Genomic DNA, 15,246 nt, shown 5'->3' with positions numbered 1-15,246 from the left:
GTCGTGAGGGCAATTGAGGAGCTACTTGAAAGCAACAGTAGCGGACTAGATGAGCTGACATGTCACCCATTTTTTAAAAATCGGAAAGCTGTTACACAACAGTTGTTTCTTGTTCTTTTTATGCGAATATTGAGTAATTCTATGTTCTTCCAGTTCCAGGTCACCGGAAGGGGCCTGTATTTGCCACACACTCCTACTAAACCCGTCCACCAATGGATAAGAACAATTTGTGTGGTGACCAGTTAGGACGTCTGACTGCTACATGGTTCGATTCAGGTGCGAATTCTTTAAAGCACAGCTCTGCATAGGTTGGTTCATCCATTCTCAGTCTCGAATAAAATGGTTACCTGGGGAGGGGGCAAGGGCGGTTCAAGCATGGGGTTTCTCAGAATTCTTTCACAATGGCCGAAATTGTGAATGTGTGGAACCGTTACCTCGACACCCCCTATGAGCCTCGATGGCTTGTTGCCATGTTGCCTTTACCATTACCACGCAACTTTCTTGAATAAATATTATTTGGCATTGTATCTCTTAATTTCCTTTCAACTTCCATTATATGGCGCAGTAAAAAAATGTTAATATTTCCGTTCCTCTTTTCTGGGACGTTGTAGAAAACACTTATCCTTATTACAGGCTGCCTTTTCGTAATATTTTTTTCGCGATATACTGAAATGAATGGTTTCAGGTTTAGGTCATGTTTTGATATTTGGAACACCAATTTTGTATTGCGTGATCCATAAAAGATATCGAATCCTACCAAATATTTTCCACAGTAGAAGGCAACTGATCGCTCTTCGAAATCTCTATTCGTTGAACTATCCAGCCTAGCTATTACCTATTTTTGGAATAGGGGAAAAGTATAATATATATGATATCTCCCTTTCTCACTCTTATTGAATGGGTTGCCAGGCACCTGGGTTTCCTTTAGAAGGGGGCATGCTTGAAATGTACAGCGTGTCCACAAAAACATTCCGTGATTATAAACACATATAGCATCGCTCTCTGTACTCATATTTATATAAAATTGTTGCCATTAAAAGCAGAAACTCAAAAATGTTAATACCTAACTACCTACCCCAGTGGCACTCAATGTGTGCTCCTCGTGTCACCTTCCAAACATCAAGGCGATATTCCCACTTATGCCACACGCGTTCCATTGTATCTACAGTGACGGTCCCGATGGCGGCAATGATACGACGTTTCAGATCTTCCAGATCTTGAGGCAGTGGGGGTACGTATACAAGATATTTTATTTGACCCCATAAGAAGATGTCATAGACAGGCAAGTCAGGGGACCTCGGTGGGCACTTGCAAAACACAGCATCTTTGTTTCCGGAGGGCCCAACTTCCTTCAAGTTTCTCATTTAGAAAATTCCGAACAACGGGATGGATTTTGGACACGGAGGATTTAGGGATGTTTAACTGCAGGCTAGCTCTACATAATTTGCTTCTAACAACAATGCCATTTACAATAACACATTAGCAATCGAAAGATTTTTTCCTTTTTTTCAGTTTTTTAATTATTTTATTGTTATGTCATCTATTGTTGTAGTTGACGCCAACAATTACACAGCCAGTAAAATTCTTTGAGCTGTTCTTTCGAATGGTATCGGTATATATTTCGTAATATACATAATTAAAATTTTGTGGTCGTTTATAATCACGGAATGTTTTTGTGAACACGCTGTACCTATATCACTGATTACTCTTCTATGATCTTATAGCACACGCTTATTAGTATATATTTCTTGTATCGCAACAATTATGACTTCACGCTTTCTAAATTTCAATGTATAATGCAATTTCGTACGCACTAAAGTGCTATAATATATTCAGAGCTTTGCATTTTTGAATCTTCTGTTCATTCTAATTATGAAGCTATCAAAGTTTGAGGGCATACATTGTTCCGGCCTCCATGGCAAATTGTCCGATGTACGCAACGTGTCTCATTTTTGTATGCTGGGTAAGACACGGACGTTTCATTACGTTCGTCCCTTCATTGACTTCATTAGTTCATCCTCATTCCGCGATTAAGCCAAGAGGTAGAAAACAGTCGTAGAAATAACTGTGAAGGTCGGCGGCGTTATACGAAATATATATAAAAAAGGAGTGCTTGTTATTTAGATTTAGCTCAAATGACTCTTGAACAAAATTTAGGGGAAGCACGGGTAATATCGTACGCAGGCCAAAACCAGATGGCAAGTAAAATTCGCACTGTGGGGTTGGTATCTCTGAATTGCATGGCAAGGAGACAGTCAGTGTTGAGGAGGCTCCTGGAAGATATTATGCAGATGTTTAGTTAACTAAAGCGTGCATAATTAAAAAGAATCTGGTTCGCAAGTGTAAGTAAAGAACGTAAGCTCACAGTAAATAGTTAGACCTCGAGCATACGGTAATAAGTTAAAACGAGTAGATCGTGTATGCGAATGGTTCACTACATGTTGCGTGTTTATGCATTGAAAGAAACTGAATCGTTTGGAGTAATACCGCATGACTAATTACACAGTCAAGAGTTGACTTGAGGAATAATGGTCTAAAACCGTCAATTTCAGCTGCCATCAAACTATCGTAAAGTAAATGGTCGTGGCCGTTTTTAAAGTATTAACGGCTACTATGCACACAACTGAAATTTCAAATTTAAATTGGAAAGATATTTTATGGTATGTCTGATCCTCCGAGTTTACTTTATTGTAAACACGAAAGAAAGGTGATTTCACGAATGTGCATGTGCTTACGAAGAAAACGGTTGCGTCCTTTTTGTAAGAAATGTTATCTTCTAACGGTAAAATTACGGTAACTTATAACAGTGTGTTTCGATAATTTTGCTTAGTTTGTCTTTGCAAATTTCGTAATGCCATTGATATATTCAGGTTTTGCATTTCGTGACATCTGTGCCAGTTAACGAAGATACAAAACACCAAATCAATCCAATCCAAAGGTAATACGATATTACCCTGTTCTCTCCTAGTACTTCGGATTTTTTTGTTCTTGTCGTAAGGCCCGTCTCCTCATATATAATACAGAACGTGTATATAGGTATATTATGAAACTGCACGAAGGAAGGCATGCATGGACTTACCTCGTTAAGCTGAATGAGTAAATTCAAATATTTTGTCCCGTATTGCCCCGGTCTCCCATATTAGAGAATGGAGCAATTGCCACCCTGCAAGGCAGTGCAAGGGGAGTGCTAAAGAGTGCTTCCATATCCCCTTTGTTTTAGCAATAGAATTTCTAGTGAAGATGGACTCTTCGTTCCTGATTAGCTTGTATATCCAATTGTTCTACCCTTCTCTCTCTCTCTCTCCTTATCTCCTCTTCATCTCTCTGTCCTATTTATCCCTCCGTCCCTTTCTCTCCTTCTACCATCTTAACTCCTTCTGGACATTTATTATTACCAGTGGGGGAGAAGAGAGGTGTTCTGTGAGGGAGTCACATTACAATGCAATAAATGTGACTTTCTTTCCGCATAATCTTCCCGTCTTCTACCCTCTCCTCACCCTTATTTTTCTGGCGGCATTTCTGGAGAAAAGCCTGAAGCTTATGGTGATGTTAAGCACAAATTTATTTAAAAAGAAACAAAAAAAAATGGATTCTTTGGAGGAAATTATAATTTATTATCAAGAAAATATTTTGATTCTAAACAAATTATCACATGAGATTCCTCGCGCACATTGTCTGAAGGTGTCTCGTCATACAAATGGTAATATGGAAACCAGTAGAATACTCTCAGAAAATAGTGATCGTGTACAGCCACGGACAATTCTGGATTGAACAGCGCCATTGAGAATTAATGGGATTATTTCAAACCATAAATGTCCGTGACTGTACATTGTCTGAAAGAGTGACCTACCTTGAATGATGGAAGCTACGAATAAGATACAGATAGTTGCTGTCGATACGCCGTGGCTTAACGGTCCCATCCCAGAAAGTGGCGGAGGAAGGCTGCCTACAAGTGCGTGTCCCATGTGGAGCTGTCATTTACTTTCTCTTCGACAAACATCCTGTAAAAGAAGATGCACTTGAATTATTATATTTAGAATACAGATCTGTAATCTACAATGTATCAGCAACTGTAAGAGGGTCACTATTTATATTTTGAGCCTAACAATGAAAAAACAGGAATTTGGCATTGAAAACTGATTTATTGTTTTTCGAAGTATTCTCCTTTATGGTCAATACACTTTTGCATTCGTCCGAACCATTTGTCAAAGCAGTTTCTCCAATCTTCTTGAGACACCTCCATAATATGGTTTTTGAACGCATCAACGGCGTCTTCCGCCGACGAAAATCGTTGTCCACGCAATTTATTCTTGACATTCGGGAACAAGAAGAAGTCATTGGGTGCCATATCAGGACTGTACGGCGGATGACCCATCAATTCGATTTTTTGACTGTTCATAAAGTCGGTTGTTAGACGAGATGTGTGACAGCTGGCATTGTCTTGATGAAGAATGATCCGACGGCGTTTGTTTGTTTTCCGTATTTGACCGAAGACCTCTGGCAAACAAATTGTTGTGTACCATTCAGAGTTGACCGTTCTACGTTCCTCTAAAGGCACAGTTGCCACATGACCAGTTTTCTCGAAAAAACAGACGACCATTTGTTTCGATGTGCTGCGAGCGCGAACAACTTTTGTTGGATTGGGTTCATCTTGAAACACCCATACAGTCGACTGCTGTTTACGTTCCGGCTCATATGCATATATCCATGATTCGTCACCTGTTACAATCTTATATACGTCTTTTGAAGCACCACGATTGTATTTATTGAGCATTTGTTTGCACCAATTGACGCGAGCGTCTTTTTGAGTTTTTGTCAAATTGTGTGGGATCCAACGAGAACATACCTTTCTCACAGCTAAATGATCATGTAATATTTTATACATATATGCTGGTGGAACTAATGCCTATGGTTGCCTCAATCTCACAGTATGTCACATGACGATCTTGCAGTATTAGGTTTTGCACAGCATCAATGTTTTCTTGAACAACAACTGATTTTGGACGACCTTCGCGAATCTCGTCGGTGAGCGAATGGCGGCCACGATTAAATTCGTTATACCAGCGTTTCACAGTAGCAAAGGATGGGGCTTCATCGCCAAATGTGGAAGTAAGTTGATCGATGCACTCTTGTCTTGATAATCCACGTCGAAAATCGTAAAAAATCATCGCACGAAAATGTTCACGAGTTAATTCCATTTTATTGTTGTCGCGCAATCTCCAAGGCAACATAAACATCACAAATCAAGCTATTGACAAAACATTTGAAGTACGTTATGGTCAATAATGCCAGACGATTCCGTGCAAACGTCAAATCGCGCCTAACTTCAATCAGTGTTGCCAAGGTTCAAAATATAAATAGTGACCCTCGTAGTTGTTAATCATAATGACCCACACACACACATACTAATCAATATTTGTTTTGTTACTGTTACTTTGCTCATTTATTACATTTAGAACGTAACTTACTTGATAAAGTAACTGAAAATGGCATGTAGTTACTTCTTTCTACATACTTTGTCCTCGCGTGACCGAATAGGTTTAGGCTCTTTTCTCTAGTTCGATTTCAAAAAATTAATTGTTGTCTCCGCATTGTCATGACAATTGAAGATCTACATGAAAGAAATATTGGGGTGTAAAGGTTATCACGAAATATCAATCTCGTTTCCACGTAGGGCATGCACTCTGGATTGCATATTGCAGACTATACTCTATTCCGGCAATCTCTGCAGCAAGGCTGAGCATAACGATGGAGAAGACGAGAAGACGAGTGGGCGGAGAGAAGCTGTATACACTGCTGCCAAGGCAGGTAGCTGCAGTTGCTTTTTCCCTCCACGCAATCCTGTCCCCTTGTATGAGTTCATTGGTCGAAACCTCTCGAGTCAGTGCTTGCGCAGAGACTTACAATCATTCGCTCTCTCCAGAGATTCCCGGAAAGAGTATAGCGCAGCTCTGGTGTCTCGACTCGCAGCCCCAGTATGATCTTCTGTTGTGCTTGTGTTGTGTTGTCCATATAGGTGTGTGACTGTCCCATTATCCATTTCATCCTATCGCCATTCATAACCATCGTTAAGATTAGCCAAACGTAAAAGAAGCCGCCCCCCGCTGCGGAGTCGTTAGCACATCGCACTATGACGCCAGGGGTCCCCGGTTCGAATGCTGGCCTGGGCATGGATGTTTATAAGTGTCCATTCATTACGTTCAACATATCATTACTCATCTCCATCTTGGCAAATTAGCCAAAAGTGGCTCAAGAAGCGAAGTCAAATAAATCCAATCAATCCAAACCAACATGGAAGAAAAGTGACGTAAAGCAAACTAAATCAATCAATCAATGAAAGAAATAGTAGCTGGATCCGGACTAGATAACAGCGACGATGGGATTCGATGCGACAACACGTGTCACCATAGGACAGGCACTTCGCAGATCTTCGCTCTCAAACCTATTTTATTAATTTTAGTTGTTTTCAATCTGTGTTTTCAGGATGAAATTTACATATTAATGTGGAAAAATGTTTGTAAACTCAAAATAAAGTTTTGAACATCTGTAAACGAGGTAATTATACGTAGGAAACATCAGCGAACGATGGTGCAGTTCGTGAAATATCTGTCTGTGTAGTTGTGCTGGACGTGTTCTCCTCTCCCTGCAGACACCAACAAAGTTTTCCGCACCAATCTCTCCAGCTGTCAACAGCTCTCCTCTGCCTCGGTCTGCCCACTTCTCCTCCAACCACCTTCTCTCTTCGTTCTCCTTCAACACTTCCATCTTCCGCACTTCCTATCAAGTTCACGTTTGCAACGAACGGACATTTCCTCTTTCAGAATATTTACAATTTTCTTATCGCGAGCTCCATACGTACACCGTAGAACATTCCATGAGCGTCTTACTCCATACGTTAGAATACGTTTCACACCCTGTATGGAAAAACTTTCCCTTTTGGAACTAAGATGCGGTAACGTCGAATTGGTGTTAGTTTTGGGTGTATTAGTAAAATGTGTTTTTGTGTAAAATGTAAAGTATAGTTGAAGGTTGATGCACTCAGCACCGTGCTCCGACTGCATTTAGCACCCCGCCCCCAACTTCCAGGGCTGGTCCTAGGTATCCGTTGATTAAAGGCTGGGAGAAGTCCAAAACTAGTCTATGAGGATCTGAGAAATCCCCACCTGGGATCGCCCACGCTTGGATAGATTGAATGATTGATTTAGTTTGTTTTAGCTTTTCTGCCACTTTTGGCTAATCGCGGAGATGAGGATGAGTAATGATATTATGAAATTAATGAAAAGGCACTCATAAAGGACCCAGATGGGGATTCGAAACCGGAACTCTTGTCGTCGTAGCGCCCTATGCTAACCACTCTGCTACGGAGGCTGGCACCACGCGTGGAATCTCTCTCATATAATGAAACAACAACGAGAACATGGCTATATACCGGGTGGCCAGAATTAAAGTTACCCAACTGAGAGCCCTCTGTAGATTGTTTGAGGCATCGTAGAACTCTGAAATTTGGTGAATCCACTATGTAGACCATGGGGAAGAGGATGGCGATAAAAAATAGTTCAATTTTCCGCCACCAGGTTGAAATATGGCGCTGTACTTCAATGATGGGTTGTAATAATGACGTAAACTGCTCCAATTGGTTATGGATTTGCCTTTACCTTGCAATCTTGCAATAAACGAGAGGTTATTTTCTCGCATCTTCCAGCCACTAACAAATGTCTTTCTAATTAATAACTCAGTTTCACTTAACGTGATTATTTGTACAACCCATCATGGAAGTACAGCGCCACATTTCAACCTGGTGGCAGAAAATTGAACTATTTTTAATCGCCATCCTCTTCCCCATGGTCTGCATAATGGATTCACCAAATTTCAGAGTTCTACGATGCCTCAAACAGGCTACAGAGGGCTCTCAGTTGGGTAACATTAATTCTGGCCACTCGTTATTTCTTATATTAACAGTATAAATCGCAGGTACAACAAAACAATTACTATGAAAATCAGTTTTCTAAAAAATGCTTTGTTGACTCATTTATTCAGTTATATATTATAAATGTTTTCTGCCCTATTTTATTCTGTTCAAACTTTTGTATGAGAAATATCACTAAGATCATTTACTAAACAAATGGATGATTTTAGGAAAGAAAGCTTACTAACTTTTTGTTTTTAACTCTATATTATATTTCTATATCAGTTCAAAATAAAAATTCTTAACTGAGAGTAAATATTTAGTGTTCGAAATGGTACTATGTGATCTCTTCAGGCACTTTGGGTGACAAAAATGCCTCGCTCCTCTACAAAGACTGTGCCTATGCTAGTTCTCCATAAGATATCCCTTTAAGACACACACGCACATTTATGGTAAAAATCATGTCAGAGTTTCGGTTACTGGACGCATGGGTACGCAAAACGCAATGAATTCCGGATAGTGCGAAATCAGCCGCAGAGAGTAATAAAATGTGATCGTACGTACCCACGATATCGCTTATGTTACACTCTGCGCAATCCGTATGAGTGAATCCCTGAATTGTTACGGTTGCGACATCTGCTTCGAATGGGAGAGACATGAATTTTCCACCCCTGAACAGGGGATTTTTTTTTTTTTTTTTTTTTTTGCGGCCGATTCTCGTACGAACATAGCGTTCACCTATTTAAATCTCTCCCAGAGGCAATGCTCCAAACAATATTTATTTGAATGCCCTATATTACTCATCTGCAGTGTCAAATGTCCGTAAAGTGTGGGAACATCAAGCCTATGTACTTTTCTCACCAACGTTTTTCTCTTAAAGATCTCGTTCAGACGATGAAACCTCAAAACGGCTATCCTGTATATATGCAAGCACGACATACACATTGAAAACCTAGCTATGGGACACTAAAGATATGCTGCATGAGCAATTATGATAATGATTCTCTAGAATGTGAATACTTCAATAATAGACGATATTTTGAAAGATAAGCTCAATCAATAAATGTGAGGCTACTCACTGTAAAATGCCATAAAGGTCTATGTGGGGAGGGGGAGGTGGAAGTAGGGACTGGGCCTACAGTTTAGAGTGGGATCCGAATCACTATGTGCCTCCACCGGGTACCCCTTGATTACAAGGCAACGACGCTACCACTGCGCCATCGGGGATATTCATCAACCTGTAGAGAATGCGTTTGAATAAAACTGAACAGTAGAGAAAGTGTTGGAAGAAAAGCTCAATCAATAATAGATATAATGTTTGAAGAAAAACTGACCAGCAGAGAAGAAAAGTTTTGGAAAAAAAAGTCAATTAATAGTAGAGAAAACGTTTGAAGAAAACTGAACAGTAGAAAAAGTGTTGGAAGAAAATCTCAATCAATAATAAAGAAAACGTTGAAGAAAACTGAACAGTACAGAAAGCGTTGGGAGAAAAAGTCACTGAATAATAGAGAAAACATTTTAAGACAACTGAACAGAGAACCCGTTGGAAGAAAAGCATAATCAATGATAGAGAAAACGTTTGAAGAAAACTGAACAGTAGAGAAAGTGTTGGAAGAAATGCTCAAACAATAATACAGAAAATATTTAGTAGCTCGGAGAACTTCGGAGAAAAGACTATATACTGTAGGGATTGAAGAGTTTATGGAACGACAATCGTATATGCATTCCGGAAAAACTATGTGCTCAGGCCTGCTTAGTGCTTGCGGCACAGACAAAAACCTGCTGTCAACTGATCCGAAAATCGGCCTATTTCTTCGTTACGGTCCGCTCCGCCCAAGTTAACAGTTGATCCCCGGAGGCCAAGCACTCGGAAACAAACTGCCATTCGGAGCAAGTCAAAGCGCCATAAATCCAGGTCTTCTACCTTCTCCGGCAATATCGCCTTCGCTGCCACGGCTGAGGGGATAAATCTACGGGAAGTGGCGGGGAAGGGAAGAAATCCGTTTTCCTTTCTCCCCCGTCAACCGGAGCTGGACAGTCGGAAAAATAACCCTGAGGGTTAAAGTTCGATGACTTTATGTGGCCAATGGAGAGAGGGCAGACAAAAGGGGCTACGGGTGAAGAAATTCGCCTCGAAAGCAACATCTGATTGCGTGTCTTTCGAGTTGCAATCAGGAAGGGACGACCTGACTCAGCAGGAGGACAGGGTGTTCATAAATTACATGGCCGGTACAGATTCTCATACAGGGTGGTCATTAAAATAATGATTATAGTGAATGTGAATGATCGACAGTGTGTACACTTTCAGCATTTTTTGCTTACAAATCTAGTTTCTCTCTTGGTTGTTATTGTTCAGTGAGTATCTACCATGATATGTTCCACACTTTTCGTTCTTACCCAAGTTGAAGTCCACTTTATGCTCAGATGGGTTAATCGGGACAAGATCTACAATTTGATGTGGCATAGCGCTAGAGTAGTAGTCTTGTGATCAAAGGATTCCGGGTTCGATCCTCGTTGGAGGCACATTGCACAGTTGTTCGATCCCCCTTCAAACTGTAGTTTCAGTCCCGATTAGCCAATTGGAGCATAAAGTTGGGTTTAAAACAAACACGCTATAGTTAAAGTGGCATCCGAGCAACAATACAATGTGCCTCCGCCGGGAAAGAGACCTAGATGCCTTCACTACAATACGATGGCATTCGCAATGCGTAATATCGCTGCATTATCCAAATCGAACAGAGGTATAGATAATGGCAGATTCAGAGGGTAGTTCGAGTGAAAGGCTAGTGTGAGGGTAACGAACTGATAGAGCGACTGGATGAATATGCGAGAAGGGAAAATAACTTTCGTAATGATGGATGCAGTAGGTTTGGTTGCCCAAGGGGGTTGGTGGGAATCATAGCCCCCCTTGGTTCAGTATTTCAAGAAGAAAGGATGTGAAAAGCAGAAAAATAGGAACGGACTACTAAAAAAAAGTATACGTAACCCCCTCATTTCAAAAATACTGGACACGCCACTGGATGGATGTGACAGTAAAAGAAAAGAGTTTGATGGAAAACGGTAAATGTTGTGAAGTGCTGTAGATTTCTCGCGGGATATGGGACCTATTTCTGCTCAACTTGCACCACCAAATTGTCCTGACCTACAGGTTAACATTGTGTCAGTATCTCAGAAGATAGTCAACGGTTTGTTTCATTATAATCCAATGGACACTGTTTGGATGTGAAGAAAATGTATACGTGAAAACAACTCTTTACTCGTTACTAACCTTGAAGGGGAGGCGAACAACAAGACACTTTAGTGGGCAGATTCCAACACGTCTTGAAGGACTTCAAACCCCAAACATATCTAACACTACAGGGAGAAAGTTCCTTAAGTGTGAAGTGTGTGTGTGTGTGTAATGAGCTATGTTTGTCCAGTTGGTAGGGCGACTGAATGCCACGCAGTAGACCCAGTTTTAATTCCAGGTTGGGGATTTCAAGTGGAAATTTTGCTAGAAACTTCCCTTCATGGAGCAGCTTTAGGGTTCGCCTTAATTTCTAAGAAATGAGTACGTGAGGCGAGCCGGAGCTTGGTGCTGACCACATGACCTTCGCAAATAGCCGAGGTTGTGAATATGAGAGGCCGTACCGACCGCCACGCACCCTACATGCCTTCACCTGCTTTCTGCCTTCATGACATGTTGCACTATGTAGGGGGCGCTTTACCTTTTGCCTCATATATAGCAAGAAGGGACAGTTTTATGATTTACATATTACTAATTTTATGTTCTATATTATTAGTATTATTTTCAAGCTGTTAACTTTTGGAGCTTGAACCCCAAAACCCTCTCAGTAGCTTCTTGATTCCAATTGTTTGTCCTGTTTATGCATTGTTATTATATGTTATTACATGACACAGTAAACGTCGCACATGAAAACAAAGAAATTAGTTCATTTAATCTTTGTGGGAATATATTAAATGTAGGATAGTAATAATACACGATAGCCATAAATTTAACAATGATTTGATTGGGTTTATTTTACTTCGCTTTTCTGCCACCTATGACTAATCGCGAAGATGAGGATGAGTGATGATATGATGAAATTTATAAAGGGACACTCACAAAGAACAGCCATGCCCAGACCGGGACTCTAACTCGGGACTCCTGGAGTTGTAGCGCGATGTGCTAAATTTAACAATGAAAGACTATGAAAATTACAATGGAAAATGCGAGTCAACCAGTCCAACATGTATCTTTACATACTTCATGCCTCTCTGTTAAATTAACATTGTACCACTCGCTTGGGACGACGTCCCTGAAAGGGGACAGAAAGGAGGTAACTGATCTAGCTTAAATAAATAACATTACAGGTGAACTCACCTGGTCGATAGCCCGAGAGAATCTGTTCATCATTCGTTGACAGGAAAGCTTCAAGTCTTAACTTCAACATTACAGGTGTTTTATTCCAACCCTTCTGACTGAGAATGGCAGATAGATGGATAATGATAACTCACCCTGTTCGATATTGCGCACACCTTGTCTCCCTCTCTCTTCACCTGGTAGCGATCAACAATCAAAAGACCTCTTGCCCCCCCCCGATTCTCCTGGTTTTGTTGTTTTTGCCTGACCTTCACTCACCTCTCCTCGAGGTAAGTGTCTCCCCGCTTCCTCTGAAAAAAAAACATTCTCGGCAAAATCCAGCTACAGATCTGGACAAGTTTGCGCACGATATCGAGCAGGGATGTTACGACATGTACAGTCATGGACACTTCTGGGATGTAATGATACCATTAAAAATAAATAGGATCATTACACACCGTGATTGTACGATGATAGTGTAAGCGAATATTCCCCTCGGAGAAAAAGTTAATGATAGAACCTGGCTGCTTTCCCTCGATTACTAAAATCGGTCAGCCTTTTGAGTTCGCAGCGCCTCCAACGGGACGAACGGAAATACACGGACTCGACTGATACGAATATGGTACATCTGTCTCAACCGGGGGACAAGAGGCAAAATTAAGGGAGGGGGATTGCTAGAAAAGGATTAGCCATCTGTTCAGAATCCATCATGATCATTGATTTTTTTCTTCCGCTCGCATGAAGCTGAGCGAGAGTAGCCCATCCACATTGCACGACATTTTTTTTTACCCCAGGAGAAATGTTATTCGATACGAGAGATCTGTTCGTGAAGTTCCAATAGATCACGCCGTGATGTGGTGGTGAGGTGCAGCCTATGCTTCTTTCTTAGGAAGAAATTTTGATTCTCAAATGCGTAACAAGTGATTTGATTGAAAGTTTTTCGTATTAAATGTGAGAAGAATGCGCTTTAATTCCACTATTGAATAATCACAACGATGAAGATGAATGATAATGAAATTGATGCAGGGGCGTAATTATTGGATGGGTTAGTCGTAGCATATACGGTGGAGGCACATAGTGGTTCGGATCCCACTTAAAACTGTAGGTCCAGTCCCAATTGGCCTTACTGAGCATAAAGTGGACTTAAAACACCAACCCAATCAATCAATCAAAAGTCCTAGCATATAGTAGCGCCAAGAAGTCTGAAACCTCGAAAAATATGTGAACTACAGATATATCCATGACTTTAGCTAGCGACACTAGTGCCACTGCTTTCATGCCAGGGTTTCAAATGCCTTTGTTGGATCTATGCCTTTCTCTCCACTGAAATAATCGACACGAGCCTTTTTTTAGGATCGTTTAAGGTACACACACACTCACACCTAGAGAGATGGAGAGGGAGAGAGACGGATTGATTGATTTGGTTATTTTTCGAATTTCTTGTGACACTTTGGTTAATCGCGACGATGAGGATGAATGGTGATTAGATGAAACCGATGAGAGGACAATCATAAACATAAATGGATAGGACACAAGTCCCACAGAGAATTATACTGGATGATATTCCAATCACCAGAGTCTCGTTAATTTGCTAAGTGTAGGTCAGAATGTACTAGCTTGATAAGATCCATATTTTTATGTCACGTCATAACTTTAAAATATGTTACTGATATAATATACTTTTATGAAAGGACACTTAAATGTTGTGTTATTATATGTAATATTGCACCCTGTTTGTAATGTATATCTTTTGTTTAATGTTTATTGTATTTTATGCTCTATTATGAGTAGTTTAATGTATCTTCATGTTTGCGAGAGTGCACTATGTGAATTTGTATTTCTATACATGTGTAGATGTCAGTTTTGTTGATAGTATCCTTTTGTAGATAGTGAGTGATTCATCTGTACTTGAATCTGTGTTCACGAAAATAGTATATACGCGAGGATATCGCGTAAGAAATATCTCACTTTCGCCATGGATCGACGAAGCTTTTAAAATTAAAAGGAACTCCTCGGTGTTGTGCATACATCTTGGTATGGCAGTTCGGGGCGCAAGCTAGGCCTATGTGATCATAGGCATGCCGATAGCCACGCACTGAGTTTATGCGTTTTAGTTGAGTCAATTCATCGACAAAGCGCTCAAGTACATTTGCATTATGATTGCAATAAATAAAGAATAAAACCTTTCAGTTTATACATACTGTAGTAATGTGGTTTTATTTCTCTGTGCTGTGAATATTGTCTTTGCCTAACACTATCGCTGTACCTGAGAGGAGTCTGTGTACTTCACCGAGTCTCATCGTTCACCGCTGAGTATTGTTAAGTTAAATATTAATAGTATAATAATATAACGCGTCTATTACAAGAACGTATCAAGCTGGAATAAAGTTTGAAACCCAAGTGCCTTTTGTTAAGACCACTCCTTACATCCTAGAGAGAGAGAGAGAGAATGCAGTAGGAGATAGAGAAATACTACCGAGGAAAATGAAAAACTTGCAGAGGAAGAAGTAAAGACTGAATGAATGAAACATGGAATATGATAAGCATAGAAAGAGCGAAAAAAAAATGCAAGGACTATGAAGATAGAAAGAATGAGATAGTGAAGCATGTTATAACATCTTACTTCACAGTCGGCAAGAGAAAAATTTGAAATAGGGGCAGGATCTATTCCTATAGGTCTACTTTGTTTAACGGAAATGATGATTTCTCATGTATGGACAAGCACCGCCAAACAGAAATATTCAATAAAAAATAAAATCTCAAAATATAACAAAAATTTCATTGACTTCCAGAAAATTCTTAAAATGACCTAAAAATTGCCAATATATGAACCATTTTCTTTCTTACTGACCTTAACCATTGATAAACACTGCTCCATGTAGAGATTTTGGAGAGAAAATTGCCGACTGTTATAGGATTCGAACCCAGGTCTGGCATGCAGTGATTGACATAATTACCACACAAATAAAGCAGAGAAAGCATGAGTCAGGTGAGACTA

The 15,246-nt window shown here is 40.2% G+C and overlaps 1 protein-coding gene across 2 annotated transcripts in view; it reads right to left on the bottom strand.

The window, feature by feature from the left end:
• LOC146002924 (lachesin-like) overlaps positions 1-15,246 on the bottom strand; it is a 397,885-nt gene that overhangs the window by 206,845 nt on the left and 175,794 nt on the right. For both annotated transcript variants that reach the window (XM_083141087.1, XM_083141081.1), the window contains exon 2: positions 3,851-4,001. In XM_083141087.1, the coding sequence (XP_082997213.1) occupies positions 3,851-3,965 (115 nt within the window). In that variant the 5' untranslated portion in view covers positions 3,966-4,001. The remainder of the gene's footprint in view (positions 1-3,850; positions 4,002-15,246) is intronic.

The sequence above is a fragment of the Lepisma saccharinum genome, chromosome 1, assembly GCF_977018435.1.
Source record: "Lepisma saccharinum chromosome 1, izLepSacc3.1, whole genome shotgun sequence".
Lineage (NCBI taxonomy): Eukaryota > Metazoa > Arthropoda > Insecta > Zygentoma > Lepismatidae > Lepisma > Lepisma saccharinum.
Note: the sequence above shows the minus strand (reverse complement) of the source record. Positions and strands in the feature narration are given on the sequence as shown.